This window comes from Drosophila guanche, unplaced genomic scaffold (assembly GCF_900245975.1).
Source record: "Drosophila guanche unplaced genomic scaffold, DGUA_6, whole genome shotgun sequence".
In the NCBI taxonomy this organism is placed as follows: Eukaryota; Metazoa; Arthropoda; class Insecta; order Diptera; family Drosophilidae; genus Drosophila; species Drosophila guanche.
Window position 1 is genome coordinate 332,747 of NW_022995759.1, and position 16,282 is coordinate 349,028.

At 37.4% G+C, this 16,282-nt stretch overlaps 1 protein-coding gene across 1 annotated transcript; it reads right to left on the reverse strand.

Annotated features, from left to right (window-relative positions):
* Nucleotides 1-2,884: 2,884 nt before the first annotated feature.
* LOC117590658 (N66 matrix protein) lies at nucleotides 2,885-6,015 on the reverse strand. Its single transcript, XM_034283510.1, has 3 exons — nucleotides 5,943-6,015; nucleotides 5,732-5,884; nucleotides 2,885-3,652 (listed from the first exon to the last, which is right to left on the reverse strand). The coding sequence occupies exons 1-3, from the start codon at nucleotides 6,013-6,015 to the stop codon at nucleotides 2,925-2,927; spliced, it is 954 nt and encodes a 317-aa protein (XP_034139401.1). The 3' UTR covers nucleotides 2,885-2,924.
* Nucleotides 6,016-16,282: the final 10,267 nt, after the last annotated feature.

The following is a 16,282-nucleotide window of genomic DNA, read 5'->3' on the forward strand; positions in this document are numbered from 1 at the left end:
AATTTAAGTCAAGTTGGATTTTGGCTTATAACACTCTCTTTAAAATGCTTCAATGGTTGAAACACAGATCACCGATCCGAGTATCATTACAGCAAATTCCAATATATGAACATTTTGTAGATAGACTGGCAATAATATATATCTCAGTGAATAATTATGGAAGATTAGGATTATGTTTTTATTTATATTTTCCTGCTGATTCTTTTTTGGTCAATATTGACACAACTCAAAATGTATACTATATTTGTGGTTGTGCGTTAAAATACATGATTCCAATATTAAAATGAAAGAAACTGCACTTTGAAGTAAAAGCAATAGCACGTGCAGTGTTGACTACAGTATATTTTAATTAACTTTAAGCCCTACCTTTTATCAACATATCTCTCAAAAGCTGAACCATGTAATTATTACCAAATATTTGTAAATTTATAAAAACGTCTTAAGCATTGAATTGAGAATGTCTAAAGAGAATGTGTTCTGCATTACTCCGTGATTACACTGTGACATTTAAGTCTGAAAATGTCGGTCTGTTCTTTCATCTTTCATGGAAATTGTTTATATAAAAACGAAGAATGAGTGCATCAGGCAACGAAAAAGTCGTAATTAGACAAATGTGCCAAAAGTATTCAACGAAAACATTGCTGATTACTTTTATGTATCCTTGCAAAATAGGACAGGCACATGGTAAAAGTGTTTCTATCAATTTGTCAACTTTAGACGCTTAATTTGTTTTAGTGCAAAATCCGTTCAATGTCATTTGCAAGGGTAAAGCTATGAAAGAAATACGAATCCATTATTGTATATACATACATACATGGGACATATGACTTGATTCGGTAACTAATTGATTTCCTGATAAAAACTGGAAATTACAGATGCTGCGCCGTTATATCGTATAAAACATGTATAATTATGATTACAGTATTTGAATCTATGTGTGTATACGTGCGTGTAAAATATTTTCAAATATACAATTATAAACTACAAAACTTTATTGAGACTTTTATAACAAGCTGGATATATTTCTGTCATAAAGAAGTAATGCGAAAAGCACAAACCAAATGCGAGTGTATCGGCACTTTCTTCTAATTAATAAGATTCCTATCTGGTTTTAAAAATATCCAAAGCTCTTAAAATGTCTGCTAAACTGACATTTTATGAAACCCAATTTTGCATCCAGACTTCTGTATGTCTTTATGTAAATACAAGTGTATTTGCAGTGTGCGGCTCTAGGGGAGGGGGCGAGCTAAAGGGGGGATGACAGATGAAGAAAAAATGTAAAATTTGATCAAAACCCGCTAAGTTACATATATATGTGTGTTGTACTGAGTACCTGGTATACAAGTTGTGACGCGTAAGAAGCGTCTCACACGTCCCTTCTCGTTTTTTTTTTGTGTTTTGTATTTATATAAGCTGTGCGTTTCATTCCGGCATATTGTTGTTGGCCTAAGACATGAGGAAAACAACATAGTTAATGGGATATTTAGTGTAGAAACATATTTTACAACCTATTAGCAGACCTACTTCATATACAACAAAAATGTCATTATTTTTCTCCGAACATTCTCTTGAAAGTACGAATAATAGGATGGATCTGTGCCGATAAACAGACCGTTAAAAAATTTCAGTTGTGGCATTTTCGTAGACTATCAGAAGACGATTTTTTCTTTAAAGATTAACCATGTTTAATTTCGCGTCAAAGATTTAATTCTTTTCTTCTGCTTTCTTCCTTGCTGTAGATGGAAACTACATTTTGTTTTCAGGGCGCATTTAAACAACTTCTTCTAAAAATTGTACAACTTTCACAACGGCGGCGGCGCAAAATTTTGAAATACACTTGTAACAGTGTAAGCATACAGATACAGTGGGGTCGAGATCGTTTCCTTCTCAGCGTTTCATACATCTACTTTTGTGCACAAATACAATATATGTACCCTACTTTCATTTCGAGTATAAAAACTATAAAAAACGAGAAGGGACGTGTGAGACGCTTCTTACGCGTCACAACTTTTATACCCGGCACTCAGGACTACATCTGCACCATAGCGGTTATTTGTCAAATTTTACATGTTTTCTTCATCTGTCATCTGTCAGCTCACCGCACTTCCCTAGACCCACACACTAAAGACTCGCGGCAGAGGCAGCGCCCGCACACAAAAAACAAACAAATATAAGCTGCGGGACGGGGTGGGTTAAAAGTCTGAAGAGGCATCGGCAGGGGGAGGGCAGAGGCAGGGGCCGAGTGAAGCAGAAGCAGAGTGTGAATGAGAGAATGTAAAAAGAGCAACAAAAGCTGCGGGACAGGGTGGGTTTAGCCACTAGAAATTAATTTCTCCATTGTGGCTATAATAATGAACCGATCGGATTCCAATTTGGTGATCTGATAGATATGGCCATTTCCTACGGAATGGTTTTAGTTTTAGAATAGAGTAAATTGTAGATTTAGAAATTGTAGATTGGGGAGGTTTTCGCCCTTTGGCGGGGGCGGAAGGGGGCGTGGCTCATTTTTGAAATACACTGGTTTCAGTGTGAGCATACAGCAGTCCGGAGCCAAAATTTGGTGGCTCTAGCTCTTATAGTCTCTGACAACTAGCCGACAAACAAGACGGACAGACGGACAGACAGACAGACAGACATGGCTCTATCGACTCGGCTATTGATGCTAATCAAGAATATATATACTTTATGGGGTCGGAAACGCTTCCTTCTGTGCGTTATTCCACAACCGTTATTCCCCACAAATACAATATACCCTATTTACTCTTCGAGTACCGGGTATAATTAATTAAATTGGGATGCATAGCAATTAATTTATTTGTAGTAACGTGAATAACTCTAACTCTAAGTTTTGAAAAGGTCTAAAAAGTAAAAACTTTTGCCGCATTCAACAAAAAATATAATTAATTTGTTTTAGATATCTGAAGTTACAGCGAGCTGATATATGTATAGGTTTGGTTTGATGGATTGGCCCTTCGGTATCCTTGTCGATATTTTCCATTGGTGTCAATTCCCCTGTTATCATTGTCATTACCACGCCAGTTGCCAGGACCCATACCATTGCTGCCACCACCCCTTCCAAGTTCTCCAATTCTATTTGGCCAAGCCATTCCATTGTTTCCCATTCCATTGTCACCCATTGCATTTTGTCCGCCTATTCTATTTGGTCCACCCATTCCATTGTAGCCCATTCCATTGTTACCTACTCCAAGTGATCCTTCCATTCTATTTGGTCCACCGATTCCTCCTAGGCCGTTCTTGCCCATTTTATTGTTACCCATTCCAGTTGATCCACCTGTTCTATTTGGTACACCTATTCCGCGATTGCCGACTAAGTTGATTTCCTTTCCATTGTTACATGTTATATTTTGCCCTACTATTCGATTTGATCCACGCATTCCTCCAGGTGCCATTCCGATGTTGCCCATTTGTCCTCCCGGTCCCATACCATTGTTGCCCATTCCATTTTGTCCTCCCATTCTATTTGGTCCACCAACTCCGTTACCATTTTGTCCGCGAGCACCCATTCCGTTCATTCCATTTGCCCCATTAGTACCACCTCCATTTCCATTGCCTGGGAACTTTACACTTCCGCCCATTCCATACCCAACACCATCTTGTTCGCCTTCACGTTTCCTACGTTCCAGTGTAACACCTAAAAATCCAGATATAGTACAAAGTCAATAACTGTCCACGCCACTTAAGACATACATACTTATAATAACTTATTTATATTAAAGATATTAATTGGTTAATTTATAGGTAGGAAATTCGAGTAAAATGTCTATCCATATGAATTATAATCATTATAGTTGTTGTTTCCAGTATTTGTATAGTTAATGTGGTTTTTGTTAAAATTTTCATAGTCATAAATGGTTCGACTGGTGGTGTAAGTAATATAGGGATTATATGTTGGGTATGATCCGCTAGGCCCATAATATTGGTTCGTATTTATTCCCATGCCAGGTGATGTCCCCATGCCTATTGGAAGAATTAATAACGGTTTAACAATTATGTTATTACCATCCATCCTAACCGGACCCACACCAGTTTGCGGAATCATTGGCATAATGGGCACTAATCCTGCAACAGGCCGCCTTGCCGTGTTCATGGGTTTCCCCATATACTGAGACAGTCCAATGGGAGGATAATATTCCCGGCCTGGAACTGGAACATTAATGGGAGCTGGACCAGGAATAAGCATTGGCATTGGCATAAGTCCTGGTATTGGCATTGGCATAGGCCTAGGCAATATAACTTGCCGAGCAGAACGGTTGTGAAATGTGTGCGATGTTTCAGACTCTGATTTGAATTTGATTTCGGTATCTTTTTTTAAGTCCGTTTTTTCCAGAAAGGCTGATAAAATGGGGAACAAAAGAAGAAGAAATCAGAGAACAATTTTGGAAGTGAACAGCTTCCAAAAAATGGTATATTTGGATTATAATAGTAAGTGTAGTTTGGCACGGAAGGATTACAAAATGAGAAGGGACGTGTGAGACGCTTCTTACGCGTCACAACTTTTATACCCGACACTCAGTACTACATCTGTACCTTAGAGGTTTTTATCAAATTTTAAAATTTTTCTTCATCTGTCATCTACATCAACAACACTTCTCACGCCAACCCGCTCCTTTAGCTCGTCTTCCTTCCCTAGAGCCACACACTGAAGAGTCACGGCAGAGGCAGCTGCCGCACACTGCGCGAAGCAGAGTGTGAATGAGAGAATGTGCAAAAAACAAATATAAGCTGCAGAACGGTGTGGGTTTAGCCACTGCAAATTAAGTTCTTCATTTTGGCTATATTAATAGTCCAATCGGATGCCAATTTGGTGGTCTGATATATTTAGTTAGTATTATATATAGGTTTCTTGTATCTTCAAAATTGTATATTTGGGAGGTTTCCGCCCTTTTGCGGGGGCGGAAGGGGGCGGGCTCATTTTTTTAATTACACTTGTAACAGTGTGAGCATACAGAAGTATAGTCCGGGTATAACGAGTAGGAATGTGTGGGACGCTTCGTACACGTCACATTTTTTATACCCGGTACTCAGGCAATATATCTAAACCTTATTTTCATATCCGGTACTCGAAAAGTAAATAGGGTATATTGTATTTGTGCACAAAGTGGATGTATGTAACGTACAGAAGGAAACGTCCGAAAAGGCAACTATTGAGGCGGACGTCGAAGTCGGTTGAAAGCTGGTAAAAAGAAGCTGGGTCCTTTTTAGCCAGCAAGCGATAAGTAAAACATATACTGGTTCGTCAATGAGACGGAACCGGTGGATCGGAAAAGGGGATACCCCTTTTCACCACATAACTCTGGGGTCCTCTGGAATATAAATTGTAATAGCAAGGTGGGGTGGGTGGCACTTATGGAGGAACATTCGCTGCTCTTGTCTGGGGATAGGGCGCAATTCTAGCGCCTGTATGTAAGGGAATCGGATAGTTACAGTTATACGGGTAGTAGGAACTAACATTGCAGGGAGTAAATGTCTCAAGCCCATGTTTGGTAGATGGGAATGCTGAGGTCTATCTTGCACAATGACCAGAACGTTGGGTAGTTTGTCGAACAAGAATGAAGGATGAATCTACGTTTCCGTTATAGTCCAGTAACTCAAAGGCATTGTCCCTTTCTGTCCGGAGTGTCGATCGGTTTGGTTGGCTGAAGGTGGTGCTCTTGATCGTGATGGTGGGTGTTAAAATGAGGATAAAGATGGAAATTAATTTTTTGCGAACCTTCACTCCTTTGCTTTGTCTCTCGCTCCTCACACACTGGATATAGTCCGCAGTTATCGCCATCACGGTCATCAGGAGCACTGCAGGGAACTCTAGAAAGTGTGCATCTCTCTCCCGGGGCACATTCAATATCCGGACAATCGCATCCAAATTCTATTTGATTAGGAGGAATTTTTGAAATATTTAATGAACTATTCATTTTAGAACTTACTCCTGTGTGCATGGAGTTCAGCAGCCATGAGCAGGATGGTGATAAGCACACAACAGCTAACAATTCCCCTCATTTTTTAATTTTTTAAACTGAGAGCACACAGGTAGGACTTTTGACTGTAAGTTATCCATCAAAAACGCGATGGACTTTATACCATTTAGAATTTCATGGTTGAAAAGCTTCCATAATTGCATCTCTAAAATTAATTCGCCAAATCAAATCATGCATATGCAAGCTCACTTTGGCAATAGGGAACTTCATTAAATTTCTTTGATTGATTAATCTAGCGTGCGTGATAGTCATGGACTATTTGCCAGCCATGTTTAATGGAAGATACAGTTCTATTAATTTCGGTAATATTTATTTTGACTCTTTCACACACGGGTACTCGATGAAGTCGAAGTGATGTCCGTAACGAACAGAACAGACCAATAAAATTAGTTGGGGGTCGAGCTAAAAGAGCGTGTTGGCGTAAGAAGTGATTTGGTCATTCCCTACGAAAGGGCATTTTTAAAAGTCTTGTACCTTCAAAATTGTATATACAGCAGATTTTCGCACTTTGCTGGGCGGAGAGGGCGGAGAAAAATTTCGAAATACACTTGTAACAGTGTGATCAGTGTGTGTCTGGAGGCAAAACTTGGTTGTCCAATCTTTTATAGTCTCAGATTACTAGGCGCTCATAAGAACGGACAGACAGAGGGACGGACGAACAGACACACATGGCTATATTGACTGGGCTATTGATGCTGAACAAGAATAAATATTTTTTATGGGGATAGAAAAGTTTCCTTCTCGCATCCACTTTTCCCCACAAATACAATATAACCTTTCTTCGCACATAACTTCTAAACGCATAATGCAAACTTAACCAATTTTTTTTCTAGATATTAATCACTTTATCCTTAACAAATAGGCAATCCCAGAAAAATACAAATGCGAAATGCACTTTTCGTTATTTTATATTTCTAAATTTTCTAATCAACAATATGCTCAACAAATTGATGTTAAATATATTTTTTATATATTAATAATAATAACATCAAATTAAGACATTTCTCATAATAATCAAAGCAGGCTTATAATGTCGGAATGAGGAACAAGAACTCTATTATTAATGATTCAGCGGTTTTGATTTTCTTGTACATCTATGTATCTGCAAATTCATACTGAATATTTTCAAATCCACTTTTTTAAAAGCTACCAGTTAAATTACTTTTGGATTGTTTGGCTAGAGTTTATAAAAATACCAACAATTATGACCATTTGCAGTTGTTACAGTCGAAGGAAATCGATTGGCAAAATACTGGACGTAGAAGTATTTTTGTTGGAGGTTGGCAGGGCGATAGTTGAAGGGGCAAGGCGATAAACGGTGCCGGTGAGAGAGAGAAGGGAACTCGTAGAGGAGGCTCGAAAACCTAACCTTGAGGATGGGCTGCACAGACACACATGCCAGCAAGGAAGAGACCAACGGCAACTCTTCATATATGCAATCTTCTTGCTTGGACTCCGACTCCGTCAAAGAAAACCGAAAACCGTCCTTCTTCAAAAGATATGTCAAACTCCCTCAGGGATTCGAAGAGGCGCCAGGATTTTTTTATGATTCAAAATTGGTTCCGGCTCTCACGACAATTATACTTTCTATCCCCGTTTCTCGAGGGTTAAGCAATGTAATGCAATTGCAAAATATTCAACCAGGTTTTCATAGCTACCAGCTTCTGTAATATGCTATAAAATGCTATAAAATTACGCAAATATCAAAGAAATAAATTTGACTATCCTATGGAAACATAAAGCCAACTACAGATACTCAGATGCTGTACATTTTTTGTCGACCGAATCAGGAATGATATCCCCACGATAAGAAATCATCCCTTTTTCTGCTACATAAACAATTTAGCACTCAGCTTTTAGTAGATACGTCCTCATCATAGATACTGGAAAAACCACCGATGGTTGCTCCATGATTGCCATCTCGAACGGAAAATATAACAGTTCTGCAAAAAAGCTTAAAAAAATGTGGATGAATAGGATTAACCGTTTTTCTCGCTTTTGCATTCTCTGTATTATATGACTTATATGTGCCATATTTGAGAATTTACGATCTTTCAGATTCACAGTTTCATTTTAACATCATTTATTTTAAATTAACTTACATTGCAACTCGTAATCTTTTGTACCCGGTACTCAGTCAGTATACTCATTTGTAAGTATGAAATCTTATGATTTATTCGAATTTTACTTTTAACTGACTCTCCCTTTCCCAGCGAAGCACTGTGCACTAACGAGCGATCGAGCATACTTGAGAGGGTCGGAAAAGTTTCCTTCTATGGGTTACGATTATTGCTCCGACCACACATACAAAAAACCCTATTTACTCTTCTAGCACGCTTCACTCTTGTTTTAGGAAGAACAACATCATTGCAAAATGCCCAAATGTTACACTTAACGGCTCACCAATTCCACAAAGTACCTGTGTTAAGTATCTCGGCTTGCATCTCGACCGCAGATTAACATGGAAAAACCACATTAAAGCAAAATGTCAACAACTTAGACTTAAAACACTAAAAATGTCCTGGTTGATAAGTCGAAAATCAGAAACCACTTTGGAAAACAAAATTCGCCTCTACAAATCCATACTGAAGCCTGTTTGGACCTACGCTATACAGCTTTGGGGAACTGCTAGCAACTCAAATATTGAGATACTTCAGCGTTACCAATCAAAAACTTTGCGACACATTGTCAATGCTCCGATTTACGTATCTAATGCAAACATCCACAAAGATCTGAATATTCCAACCATTAAAGAAGAAATAAAGAAAACTAGTAAGAAATACATCGACAGACTCCACAACCACGAAAATAATTTAGCCTTAAGTCTATTAGACAATAGCCTAACAGTAAGAAGACTGAAAAGATACCACATTCTCGATATCCCTGATAGATAAATCCAACAAACTGAAAAGATGTTATATATAATAGCAGGGCTCATTGGAAAACTGCTATTTCTGTTAATTGAATATTAATTATACAATTTACTTATTGTTTAAAAAAACAGATTGTAAATATAAAGAGAGAGAAAAAAAAAAAAAATCATTGCAAAATTTATTCGATTTTGGGCACGACATTTGTATCTATTTTTTGTCCGGCGAAGGATGTAAAAGCTGTAAATTCTACCATTTAGCTGGTAAAATTGGGTAAAACATTTGAAATGGATTTTCAAATAGGGCGGCCTAGCGATTGAGAACTACCATATAACTTCCGTACCATTACACTTCAATTTTTATCATACACAACATTTTGAATACTCATCTCGGTTCATCGTTAGTCCACGTTAATCTCAACTCTATACGCTGAGACAAGCGTGATGGATTCTAATTAACTTTGCTGATGGTATGGACGAATTTCAGTGCTGACGGAGGGAGGCAGACGTTAGTAAAATAAGTGATCTGGGAGCGTATGACCTATGGCAACGAAGATTAATAACTCGTTAATATGCAATGGTTGAACCATTGAGACACCAAGCCGAAGCCTGTTACGCTCGGAACCCGGCAGAAACACAGCACTCCTCTAGCCCAACCGACCGAGGGGCCCTGCCCCATTCATTACGTGCGACGCGACTAACCGAACCGGTCGCAAACATGCAGGAAATATGTAAGATTAATTTTTGAGTGGTTGGGCCTTTTATTCGCTTGTTGAATGGGTTTTTTTTTACCCGGTACTCGAAGAGTAAATAGGGTATATTGTATTTGTGCGAATAACGGTTGTATGTAACGCACAGAAGGAAGCGTTTCCGACCCCATAAAGTATATATATTCTTGATCAGCATCAATAGACGAGTCGATAGAGCCATGTCTGTCTGTCCGTCCGTCCGTCTTCTTTATCGGCTAGTTATCAGAGACTATAAGAGCTAGGAGCCACCAAATGTTCATGACAGATGAAGACAAAATTTAAAGTTTGACAAATAACCGCTAAGGTACAGATGTAGTACTGAGTGCCGGGTATAAAAGTTGTGACGCGTAAGAAGCGTCTCCCACGTCCCTTCTCGTTATAATTGAATTTATCTGCTGTATTCCCTTTGATTCGAATTGATTTTTTGATTGCTTGTACAATAAAAAGTAGCGAAAAAAAACACAAGAGAGAGAGAGCATTGAACCCTCTAGACAATTAATTATTGTATCCCACACACGGCTCAGTGTGTGCGTGTGTGTGTAATGCATTTTTTGTACCTGTATTCCATATATGTATATGTAGCATCTCTTCTGTAAATTGTCCAACAATATTATTGTAAAAGCGATAAAGCTATAGATGAAACTGACAAACAAAAATCTGCACAGAAATCGAAAATAGTAACAGAAAAAACTGCACTTCTTGCGTCTCACGAACCGTCTACAGACTGCTTCTACAATAACAAAACATAACATAACATAACATTTATAAGCAAAGGGCTAATTTTTAATGCATAATTGAACACAAAAAAAAAAGTATATGTGTATTGCATTCGAGGGATGATGTGATTCTCTCGGCTTCTACAATAAGTATTGTGGTAGAAACCGCATACATTTTTTGACTCCTGACCCTCCCATTCCTCTCATGGCAGGCTTAATTTAATTTTCATGCCAACATTGGGACAGTTAATTAAATTAAAAGCAATATTCACAGTTCGATGGGTTCGAAATACAAAAAATTGTATGGGCTATGTACAACATGATGGCTTTAGTATGTTCTGTACTTTCATGGTAAAAAGGGCGCAGACGCATGGCAATGCCAACGCCCCTTAATATTGAGGACTCCTTTCAATTGGTTGGACTTAACTGTGAATATGGACTTCGTACATAGTGGCAAACGTGTCTTATTGGTTGAAATGTTGACCGAAGCTTGTGGAATTTCTTTCCCCTTTTTCATGATTTTTCATGAGGTGCATCGGTATTATAAGTTTCGACTAGGACTTCAATGTACGTATTCGGCGTTGTGCTATTCTTAATGTCATCCAAAACGGGTTTTCGTATTCAGTTTTCGATAACATTTCGTGGCGTGATATTCGAGCGCTCAGAGCCCTGATTTTTTGTAGCCATTGTAATGCAAAACAAATAAATACATATACGTGTATAAATATTTTGGAATTATATTATATAATATATATATATATTATATAATTATTTCAAGCCTGTGATGTACACCTATACGTTTCATATGTTATAAACATTGTATAAATGCATTAAAATTTTATTTTTATTGCAAGAACCAAAAATTATACTTTTTTATTGTATTACAAAATTCAGAAAATAATTTTTTTTTAAGTTTTATAATATTTTATATTTCTATTTTTGTTTTCTATATATTCACATTTATACAATGTTTATATCCTATGAAACCTATAGGTGTACATCACAGGCTTGAAATACTTGAACCAGTTTCTTCATAACAAAATTTCGTTATCTTTGTGTCGGTGTTTATCGACAGTAGATAGAGTATCTCAAAGACAAGCAACTAAAAAACTTTATAAGCAGCCTTCTGACAACGGAAAAAAGCTTCGTTAATCCGACATTACAGCATTTGGATATCCTAGCAGGTTAAGAAATTACATAATGGGATTAAAATTGGACGGCTAAAGAATTTTGTAATCAGATGAAAAAGAGTATTAAAATATAACAATTGCGAAACTTAAAGCTACATTCTATTTCTAGTGTTCGTTCGGCAACCAACTCTTTTTTGAGTTCAAAATGTGCAGTAAAATTTTTGTTTTTTCTAATATTAAACATAATCAAAAAAATAATAATTATATTCAACATAAAGTAGCTTTAAAATAAAAAAATAAAAAACTTAAAGCTAATTTGTATTTGTGAATCTAATATTTCCTCTTAGATACGTTATTAAATGATTCGCCGCTTACAAATGTATGTACATTTTACTTCCGATGATAAAGCCACTAAGAGAGAGAGGTGGGGGTTTGCGTTCTCTTTATTTATAAAAGCTATATTAGTGTATTGCTAAGTTACTCTGGGTGAGATTACCGATCACAAAAGGTTTCTGAACACATTTCAGTTCAGTTCAGTTCAAAAACACATCGACCACATGGAGTAGTGTTCCGAGTCGATATTTCCCTAACAACCAAACAAACTTTTTCTGAAAGATTTGGGGCTTAGAAATTGTCTAATGACAAACATTTTAAAATTAAAATTAATTTAAAAAAGTTCCGCCAAAGAAAAAAAAAAGAGAACGTACGTGTGAGACGCTTTTATGCTTGTTCTCCCGGTACTCAGTAGGACATCTGGACCTTAGTGGTTGTTTCAAATTTACATATTTTAAATTTCTTCTGCACATGTCATCTACATCGACATCTACATAATTTCTCACGCCAACGCTTTCTTTTAGCTCGCCTCCCTCACCAAGAGCTGCACACTACACGAAGCAGACTGTGGGATGAGAGGGGTGGACGGGGTGGGCTTAGCCACTGCAAATTAATTTCTTATATATTCATCTTCAATAATGATCCAATCGGATATCAATTCGGTCATCTCATAGATATAGCCCTTCCCTAAGGACTGGCGTTTTTAGTTTTCTTTTATCTTCAAAATTGTGGCTGTGGGAGACATTCGCCTTTTGTGGGGGTGGAGGGAGGCGTGGCGAAATTATGAAATACATGTGTAACAGTGTGGGCATACAGCCATCTGGATGCAACATTTGATGGCTCTAGCTTTTATAGTCTCTGAGATCCAGGCGCTCAACAAGACGGACGGACAGACAGACATGCCTCTATCGACTCGGCTATTGATGCTGATCAAGAATATATATACTTTATGTCGGAAACGTGTCCTTCTCTTTCACTTTTGTACACAAATACAATATACCCTATTTACTCTTCGGGTACCGGGTACTATAAATCATTAAAAAATCTAGAAGAAAAATCGGTTTGGTTCAATGAGGAAAAGAGTTGGATTTTATCGAGGAGCTTAATAGATTAAACTACTCAGAACAATGTTTCTCACGCCCGTTGCTTTATTTTCCAATGCTAAGTATATTAATACTATGAAAATATAATGCTACTTCTGTGTTTGGAAATCTATGCATCTGCTTATTGATCTCTCGATAGAATCTTTTGCAAATGAGTTGGCAATGTAGTTATTTTAGTTAAGTATTTTAAGCAATTTGCTATCCATTGTGGCTTGACGCTGGTTATTGCAATGACGAGCAGTCGAAACATTTGGGAAGCGGAGTCACGGGAAAAAACGAAAAACATATGAACAAAAGTGAAAAGCCCACTTTTGCCTCCACAGATGAAGAACAAATTGTAAATGTAATATTAGAAACAAAAAACATAATGTTACGTACTTATATGTATGTACATGTGTATCACACTAAGGTTACGCACATATGTACATATGACTATAAATACACCGGGTATAAAAGTGTGACCCGTACGAAGAGTCTCAAAAACGTCCCTACTCGTTTTTAAGTCGGGAATGAAAAAAAATAAAAGGTTATTTAATTAATGCGCTTTCAGGGGTAGCGTTTCTTTTTTTCACATAACTTAAGTATCTTACATCTTGTTGTTATAAACCTTACCACTTTGAAAAGCTGATATGTGCATATGAAGTGGACTTGAACATTTTCGAACTTTTTCATATCGAAATATATAATTAATCGGCTTAGCTGATATTGTTAGACCTACTAGCAATATCCTTGACGACATTCATTTTCATACCCGGTACTCGAAGAGCAAATAGGGTATATTGCATTTTTGTGGGGAATAGCGCATGTGTGTTTCCGACCCCACAAAGAATAAATATTCTTGATCAGCATCAATAGCAGAGTCGATAGAGCCATGCCCGTCTGTCCGTACGTCTGTGCGTCCCTCTGTGCGTCCGTCGGTCTGTCCGTCCTTATGAGCGCCTAGTACTCAGAGACCATAAGAGATAGGGCAACCAAGTTTTGCATCCAGACTTCTGTATGCTCACACTGTTACAAGTGTATTTAAAAAATGAGCCACTATATCAGCTATATCTATCAGATCACCGAATTGGGATCCGATTGGATCATTATTATAGCCAGAGTGAAGAATTAATTTGCAGTGGCTAAACCCACCCCGTCCCGCAGTTTATTTTTGTTTTTTTGCACATTCTCTCATCCACTGTCTGAGCTAAAAGCCGTGTTGGCGTGGAAAGTGAAAAACACTACAAGGCACAGTTTTACCACTGAGTACCGGGTACAAAAGTTGTGACGCGTTCTTACGCTCCCTTCTTTTTATTCATCATTCCTTTCATCGTTTTCATCTCGTGCAGCGCATATGTCGCGGAGACTATTAAATCTGAATAGGATTGGATTTGTTTCAAAAATTCGACATAAAATTATAAAAAAATATTGTGCCGAGGTTTTTTCAAAATATGACATGTCAAATTCTTACTCTAAGCTGGTTTAAATGCATCCCCTAAAAAACTATTACATATAGGGAAATGTACATATTTATCATAAATAATCCAAAAAATGTTGAAGGAGGCAAAGCGCTAGTTCCGCATATTCAAAGTTTCCATGGATACGCGTATTGTTCATATAAAAACCGTTGTAATTAGACAAAGTAAACTCAATTATCCGCGCATTTCATTCACAAACGTTAATCGTCAAGCAATTTAACCCAATTAAATATGCATGATGTTGTACGTGTAAACAAAAGGCCATCACTGGCACCAGCGCAACTTCAGCACGGCACTTGGAACGGCAGTGGCATGGCAGCCTATGTCCTGTGTAATGACTCCCTGCTCCGCCCTCAAACAGAACACCTATTATTTGCCTGTTGACAGCAACCACTCAAGCGAATTATTGCCAACTCATCAGTGGGTATTTTAGTCTTTATCTACCCCAGTATCTGTATTTGTATTCGTACTCGTCAAAGGGCATATGCTTTCATGATTCAACCCTCAGGCCCAGACCCAAGCATAGACCCAGACCTAAGCATAATCGTTTTCGATTTCAATAGGCCATCGTGCATGTAAAATCGAGAGATTGTATAACGACCGAGGAGTGTGCTCATTTTTTACCCAAACTTTGAAATATAAGAACTGGCTGAATAGACAATGGAAAACACAAGTGTTAGTGTTTTTTTGAGGCACGTCCACGCCACCCGTATAAACAAAGCACTCAATTTAATTGGAGATAATTGAATTTGTATAGCCATATTTTGCATATTTTGATGTTACTATTTTAATTGGGCAGAGTGTTGTGGGAGCAGTCAGTACTCGTATGCTTGCACGCCTTGCAACAGGTAATAATAGGTAACACTAACATAAAAGAGCAACAACTTAAGTTTATATTTCGAATTTAACTTAATTTATGTTTATATTTTGACTTGTGTCAAAATAACTGTAGGCTTACATTTCCGTATAAACATAGTCGTAGTTGAGCTGATGATTATGAACAACCCTATGGAAAATTCAATTGCCTCAGGGAAACATCATCATCCCACCCCGCTTATCTAGGTACATCTGCCAGATTGTTAACAATCTGCTGTTTTTCTAAATACTAACATAATTTTGTCATTACTTACCTCACTGGTTTGTAATTCGTTCAACCCTCTGGTCTTCTAGTGGGTGACTGGGGTTCGGTTCTAGATATACCAATTCCTCTCCCTTCTCGATTTAAGGAGTCTTGTTGTAATCATTTGTTTCGCCTTTCGTTAGCGATTTAAGCGTGGGTATGTAATAACAATGGCATTAAGCTTAACAATCTGTACATTTTTAGCTAACCTTATTATCTTTAACGAATGTACTCTAGGGACCAGTCTCTTTTTCAATTATGCCATTCACACGCATTCTATAATTGAATGAGGGATTTTTGGCACAAGGGATGCGATGTGCAACCTTCTGAATTTTTTATATGAAACAAATTTATAACAAAAATTGTTATTAGGACCATTTCTGAACAGAATCTTTTCAATTCCTCAGCTAATATGTACGTACATATGTATGTGCACCATATTTTGTACATAGCAGCACAAAAAAAAGACTAATGTAATATACAATTCGGTACTCCTCTCTCCCTATATATGAACATACATACATATTTGATATACCAATACCAATATACCAATTTAAACCAAATATTATTATTTATGATATTTTATTATCATGATATATTTATGCAATATTTACATATATTTATATATTATTATACACATTGATATTCCCCGCGCAAACGTCATACATATGTAAAAATTAGTGTGTACATAAATGCATATGTAAATATGTATGTACACTTGTTTGGTGGCTATAGCTTTTATGGGCTCTGAGTACTAGGCGCTCATCGGGATGGACAGACGGACAGACTTACATGACTGTATCGACTCGACT